This window comes from Barbatula barbatula, assembly GCF_947034865.1.
Source record: "Barbatula barbatula genome assembly, chromosome: 8".
Taxonomy (NCBI): Eukaryota; Metazoa; Chordata; class Actinopteri; order Cypriniformes; family Nemacheilidae; genus Barbatula; species Barbatula barbatula.
This window is the reverse complement of record NC_136771.1, coordinates 9,587,350-9,595,123: the sequence shown is the minus strand read 5'-3', so window position 1 is coordinate 9,595,123 and position 7,774 is coordinate 9,587,350. Positions and strand designations below refer to the sequence as shown.

At 41.0% G+C, this 7,774-nt stretch overlaps 1 protein-coding gene across 1 annotated transcript; it reads right to left on the bottom strand.

The window, feature by feature from the left end:
- Positions 1-1,144: 1,144 nt before the first annotated feature.
- Positions 1,145-2,443, bottom strand: adra2c (adrenoceptor alpha 2C; the record flags this gene model as incomplete). The annotated part of the gene is made up of 1 exon (XM_079462934.1): positions 1,145-2,443. The coding sequence occupies one exon, from the start codon at positions 2,441-2,443 to the stop codon at positions 1,145-1,147; it is 1,299 nt and encodes a 432-aa protein (XP_079319060.1).
- Positions 2,444-7,774: the final 5,331 nt, after the last annotated feature.

Genomic DNA, 7,774 nt, shown 5'->3' with positions numbered 1-7,774 from the left:
CTAGAGACACGAGGGTTAGAATAACGCGGGTTGTCTTAGAAAACTCCATTCACACTAAAAAGTGAATTACAATCCATTTATTTGTTCGGTTTTGTTTGATCATCAGCTGTGCGTGTAGTGACCTGACAGTTATTTTGGAGATATCACAAGTATATGAAAAGGAGAGAAGCCCAATGTCCATCAAGGCAGATGTTTCATAATATACAACAACAAACAAACAAAGTAAGAAAAAGTTTCGCCCTCATAAATTTACAACAGATATATATCATACTGAAGTGTATAAGCTATGATTTTTTTAACAAATGGGAGATGTTATACAAGCATAGCCACAAAGCTTATTTAGTTTAGAATCTGATAAACAAATCATGTACTGTATATAAATAAATCATCATCATTGAAAACAACAACAGTTTCTTTTGATCCTTATCCAGTAAATAGCTTTTTCATGGCGCTTTTAATATGTGAGAGAGCAGCGGTGCAGTGATTAATTTCACTGAAGGACAGTTAAGAACAGTTTGTAACACAGCTCTGCTCAGTAAGAAATCTGCACCCTCGAGAAGCACTATGCAAGACCCAAGCACATCAGGGCAACATTCTTCTTTCATCTGTCATTTGCTGACAACCTTCTGAGGGGGTAAAGCTCTACCTAACCAAGAGTGTCCGTTATGCCCCGCTCAGCTGGAAAGAACGAGTACATTTTCGGCTAATTCACTTTTCCTTTTTTCTCCTGTGTCACCAAAGAAAAGGAAGCGGCTTGTTACATATCTCTCCAGTCTCGATGAGACAAGCCATATGTGCAAAGTCATCATAAAAATGTATCTTGATATCTTAAAGAGTGCCTGCAGCCATCATAAAGATAAGCTTGTTTTCTCTAATGCAGTGCAGTGCCACCAAGTTCAGGTGGGTCTTTTTGAGGCATCTTTAGCTTGAGGTACCACCCATGTGACCATCATCTGTTGTCTTCAAAGCATTACACAACAAAACAAGAACAATATGATCATCATTGTTGTGTACAGATTGTCAATGCAACGATACAAAAGCCGTGCTAGTACCGACAAAATGTCTCTTGGGCATATCCAAAAGCATTTCTGACACGTCAACCACCTGTACATGGCACTGAATACCGAGAAGATGCCATTGTGCTCTAAAAAGACCGTTTCCAGGACTTGCAAAGGATCTTCTGAAAAGCTCGTCGGAAGTCCTGGTTGAAGATGGTGTAGATGACAGGGTTGAGGGAGCTGTTGCAGTAACCAATCCAGAAGAAAAACTTAAAAAGAGGATCGGGGATGGCGCATGCTTCCCGGCAGATCCCGTACAGACTGTAGCTGAAGAAGAATGGGAACCAGCAGACCACAAAGACGCCCATCACGACGGCCAGTACAAAGGTGAATCTTTTTTCTCGGGCCTGCGAGATCTTTTTTCGGGAGATGGTGTTCCTCCGCTTTCTACGAGAGGAGAACAAGTCCAGGGACTTGTTGCTGGCACGGGACTTTCTGCTGGAATGCTTGGAACACGAGCTGTTCTTCCGACTAGAACGCCTGTCTTTTCGGGCAGATGCCATCTCGTTATGCGACCGCTTCGCCTTTTCGTCAGAAGAGCTGCTGTCTTCTAGCTCTGCGTCTGGGTCGTCCTCTCCTGGTTTGCATTCGCCGGGTGGCGGCGAGGCACAGTGCCCGTTCTCCCGCCTGGAATCCTCCCGACTCAGCCCGTTCTCCAGCCGCGGCGTTCCCGACTCCCCGTCCGCATCCCTTCGCTTTTCCGACATGTTTCGGGTTCTCGTCTTAGCCACCTGGTAGATTCGGATGTAAACGAGGATCATGATGACACACGGGGCAAAGAATGACCCGATGCTGGAGTAGAGAATATACCATGTGACGTCGTTCAGTTCGCACTTTGGTTCGCTGTTTTCGCCCTCATTATTCCGGTCCATAGAGATGAGTGGCGGGAAGGAGATGACAGCTGAGATCAGCCAGACCACCACGATCATGCCCTTCACCCTGTGAGGTGTCCGCTTTAGGTTATACTCAACAGCCTGCGTCACAGACCAGTACCTGTCCAGACTTATGGCACACAGGTGAACAATAGACGATGTGCAAAAAAGAACATCAAGCGCTAAATAGATATCACACCAAACTTTCCCAAAAAACCAGTAGCCCATTAATTCATTGGCCAGAGAGAAGGGCATTATCAGTGTGGCCACCAGAATGTCCGCACTGGCCAGAGACACAAGAAAAAGATTTTGTGGCGGCTTCAGCGCTCTGCTTGTCAAAACGGCAATCACAACCAGCACATTCCCCACTATAGTAAACAAAATGAGAAAGCTCACCAGCCCTGCGAGCCCTATAATGGTCGCCTGAGAATACATACTTGTAGAATTCCCACTGGATCTATTTCCAGTGTGATTGTAGCTGTCCACTTCGTATGAAAAGCTTAAGTTATCCATATTGATTTCAAAGGGAAATCTTTAATCGATCATCCGAGCGCGTCTTCACGGCGATGTCATATGAATTATTTTCACGTTGTTAATAGTAGCAGCAGTTTCTTCTCCGCTCCGTTTGACCTTTTATTCTCGTTTTAATCCCGTTCGCGTCTTTTTGTTTTCCGCGCAATCCGAATCATTTGACTGTGACATGACTTTGTCAAGACGGACCCATCCCGTTATGAGTTTGAAGTAACCATCACCTCCGATCGCCGTTTCTTACATCCGCAAGAGCTGCTCGTCCTTTACGGGCGTCTCTCTCAGCATCCTTGTGCTTTCTCCGCCCGAGCGAGCGAAACACCGCGCGCCCTGCCCGCCCGGGACTCAACTATCCACGTGCTGACAACATTAAACTGATGCGCCGCCCCGCCCCTGAGAATCAGACGGAGAGGAAGGACCACTGAACTACCCAACAACCGTCTTTTTGTATGTTTACCTTTTTACTTCAAATCGCTTTGCATTAATGCGCGTTGACATCTTGCGATCTCTGAAAATAGTTTTCCTAACGACGCGCATAAGTCTAACGTGAACCAAATTCGTTTTTTCTTGTAAGAGTGATGCTCTGGAGGAAACAGGGTTGGGAAGTATGAAGAAACGATCGTTTGCGGCGTATGTGCTCGCTGGATGTCACTGTTGTAACACCCCTTAGGAAAATGTACCGTGTTTTTATCATAGTGGTAACCATGTTTTTTGGCAGACTGAAACTGAGCAGTATGAGTATCATTTGTGTTGCCATTGTTTTATACTGTACAAATACAACTTTGTGGTTATTGCGATGAGACCATAGCAAATTCGTGGCTATTTTAGTTTTTCTTTAAATACATTAAAATGGTTACTATGGCTGATTTCTGCAAGGGACTGTTTTTGTTAATACTTTACGTGTTATCTTTCAATTACACAAGTCCATAACCTTGCTGAAAATTTGGACCATGACAAATCGGTGGGTTATAAATTATTGATGCTCTATGACCCTGACCTGTCTCAGGTCCTCAGTTAAATGCTCATCTTGACATTCAGGGTTTAAACTTGGCATTCTTCATGAGCAGATGGCACTCAGAAAGAGAAAGGGACACTTTCTTCCCAATTTTAGAGTTTAGCAATATGGTAATGAGGTTTGCATGTTATGCTCACCTCAAAGCGAGAATAGATAGCAGACTTCCTGTTCCACTAGCTCAATGCATTACGCGACCAACACAAAGGTCATGGGTTCTGTTTCCAACACAATTTATACAATAATGCAATGTAAATTGCTTCGGATTAAAGCATATACCAATGATGCACAAATGTAGATTGAAAGTTTTACTCATTCCGTATAGATACTAGTGATAGGCCCGAAAGCATTCTGCATGAGTCTATTGTGGCAGTCAGGCTTGCGATTTTAAGCTCATTCGCGTGCACTAGACAGTTAATCCATTAATCATAACATCTTATGCTGAATAATAAACAGCACACAATGGCCAAATAACAAACTTGTCACAAAACAATAATGCTAGCGCAGAACTGGGAAAGACAGATTTCAAAAGCAGAGTTCATTATTGAAGTAAACGGATGCCTTTTATAAATGGTTTAATAATAAGGTAGTGGTGTCCTCTCATTACGTTTTAAGTGCCTGAGTGCTTTTTATCTTCCATTTTAATACACAAACGAAAGAAATACAGAATAACACCTACGGTTCAACACAATCTCATGGCAAAAACACAACTATTTTACGATGTTGTGGCTAATGTTGGGCTAATTCGTATGAATTCGTACAATTTCATTCATATACATTTGAGTATGTTTTGTATTGGCGACAGTGAGGTTATACTGTTCTAGATCAGACGGGACAAAACAGGCAATAGAAGGCATTAGAACCTATTATAATTTGACAATCCCATCAGAACTGGTCGAGTCCGGTGTTAGGGGTGGGGTTTCAGAATTGCTTTTTAAGTGATAACACGTTCTTGTACGATTTGCAATGTGCAAATTCATATAAATAAGCCACCCCGTAAAATCGTTTTCACGATTTCTCGTGAAATAAGTTGGCGGTTTTGTCTTGCAGCAGAAGACTAAATATCATTAAAGATTGTCTGGGAAATGTATATGTTATATGTTCATTAACGGGACAAAAAGTGATATTCTTTAAATCCACTGATACCAACACTTGAGACCATAGTTTAGTAGAATACGTCACCTCTTTGTTGATGTATAGTATAGTCCTCAAACATTTGTGTTGCTGAATATAATATTTGGGTGCCCATAATCATCTAGGTATGATTTTGTGACCTGTCTGGCTCGCGTGTGTTTTTCTCTCTTCACTCGCTATTTGTTCATGTGTGTAGGTGGGATAGTGGGTGAGCCTACAATTCATGACAATACTGTTAAGAACAGCAGAAGTTGACCCTCAGGCTCTGCTCTTCTCAAAGCTGATTTGTATTGAGTCTTCCTAGCTTGTGATCATTAAAGGCCCCCCTTAGGCCTCACTTGTGTCTGTATAATTGAAGTGTGTATGTGAGCGATCCGCATCATTACCTTGAAATGTGCTCCGTTCTGTCCTTTCTACCCTCGTCCGGCGTTTTATTCGCAATCTCAATTCACGTTAACACTCTCAATTCAAGATAATTCAAATTTTCAATGATGTCAAGTTAACAAGCGCAACAAATGCTCAACATCACACAGGTTTACATCCCATTCTAAACAAGATCATACATGGGAATATACTGGAAAATATAATTCAGTATATTGAATAATACATTTCCATATATTGGAACTAAGTGCTTATATTTTCCAATATATCTAGTCAGTCTAGAATCTGGAATTACAAAGACAAAAAAACCTAATGCAACAGAAATGTACACGAACTGCGGCAACATCTTAAAGATGCTTAGAACAAATCTTCCTTGCCATGGTCATCTTTAGACATTTGCTGGTGGTCTAAAGCTGCATTGTGACATATTCTCAGACCAATAAATTAAAACAGGCAGTATCGACGGTCACGTTTACTTCAGATTTGACAGTGACCAGTAATTCAAGAAGGGAATAGAAAAAGGAACAGTGAGCATGGTAAATTAAAAACATATCCCGGGGAAGACTGACATGTCTGAGGATTGATTGAAGGGTTGTGGGCAATCATTCTAGCATCCTGTGATTGACTGTCACAGTAAGTGATGACAACTACAGATGCCATGTGTGTCCTTCCACAAAAGTGTACAAGGATGTGTGTGTGTCTATCCCGACCACAGGCTCGGACAGCCAGGTTACAATTTAATTCCAAATAGTCATCGGCATCACAGCGTGACTTGTAATTGGCTCCAACAGCAGACTTTTTAGAACGACAATCTTAGTCATTTGTTTGATTTTAATGGATGATTTCTTTGTAAAACGGGCCGTGTGTGCAAGTGTGTATTAATATAACTTTATGAAATGAAAAACACACAACTTAAGAAAATCACAAAGATAAAAACGTAACTGAATTACAGCCTTAATGTAAATTCTGCCCAGAATTTTATGGCTAACAGTTATGGTTAATGCTTATTTGACTTCTGTGTATCTCTTATAAACTGACCTAGAGGAACCGTTACATTCATACAGAAAGAAATAATGCGCATTTTAATGTCAGGTCCACCAACCCGTATGTAACCTGAAGGAGAGATAACTGTCTAAAAAGACGTAAAATGCATTTTTTAAGTTAGGAAGACTGGGTTATAACTTTTCAGCAAAGACACTGTGCCAATCTGTTATCCTGGTAGAGATACTGTAGATGTTTACATCTGAACTGGCTTTAGCATATTTACAGAAGTCAAATTTGCACCTGATTTCATTTGTGACTCAAGGGCAAATTGATAAGCTGAACAGTCAGAAAGTCTAGTTTTGATATCATGTAACTTTGTCTGGGTGAACAAATCGGTCTCCTGTGATGATGCTAAAGAGGGCAGATCTAATAACATACGTTGTCCTCTGTTGCTCTGATCCACTGTTGCACAGATTTTTATACAGGTGAGACTGGGTGGTAGTAAGGCAAGAGATCTTACCACAGATGGCTGAGGTGAGTTAGAGATGGATAAAAAAGAGAAAGAGAGACAGAAAGGGGAGGGATGAAGTGTTGTTAATGTCTTGGAGGAGGACAAGGGGTCATAATGTCCTCTTGCTGTACAGTCACCGAAATGTCTTTTTGTGCACAAAGAGCCCGTAGTATCATAACTGAACTACAAGACTTCCTATGAGACTTTCCAGATATTGTACAGGAACAAACACTGCAGGGCTTTTACTCTGTAAAACATATGTTACAAAATAAAAAATATTTGACAGCTGGGACGCAATAGACTTGCATTGGTTTTTGTGTCCATTAAAAAGAGACGTGAACGGGTGCCGCTGTTGTATGGCTACCAACATTCTTCAAAATATCTTCTTTTGTGTTAGCAGAAGAAAGAAAGTCCCAAAGCTTTGAAATGACAAGAACATGAGTAAATGATGACAGAATTTTCATTTTTGGGTGAACTATCAATTTAAGGGGGGTCATTGTATGAATATTGTATAGTTAGGTGTGTGTGCAGTATTGATACTTTTAAAGTATGTCTTCAAAGCATACTGACTTGGACCTTTGGGGAATGAAAACTGCATTTGCCTGTTTTCTCTCACAAACAACAGGACATATTTGAGTTTTCAAATGCCTAAATTATGGATGTTTGTGCTCTCTTCAGGTCCTGGCTCCCATTACTTCTAGAGCTTTTTACATGGCCACTCACAGATGAAACTCAAGAGGACACACAACGTGAAGTTAATGAATATTTCCCCACTGAGCCTTCTCTCCTTCCTAGTATTATATACTGAACACACAGAAACAACCTAGACACTCACTAAAAATGCTCTGCTGTTTTTCAATGTTATACGTATGCTTGTCTTCTTTCACTGCGTCAACAGGTCCAGTGTTTTATTAAATACAGTATATACTTTGAATGCACTGAATTTTGCTTTGGATTAAAGCCTCTGTCAAATGTAAATGTAATTTACGGTTTAGTGGCGAGGTTATCAGAGAGGTACAAAGCAGACATAGTGTGCGCTGAGTTAAAGCTGTAGGTATGAACTATGGTGCAGAAATTTCTGGAGGTGAAGCTTGCCGGGGTAGATCATCATGCTCTGGAGGACCGGCGTGGAAGGACAGTGTGTGAATAAGATATGATTTTCTTCTTTTAATGAGGGAGAGTGCGAGAATAGAGAATAAAACTTTTCCATATCTTCCCTGTCTTACAGGTTAATGGTCGATTAGTATTGACAGTATTGAGGATTAAAGAAACGAAGGGATAAATGGGAATAGAA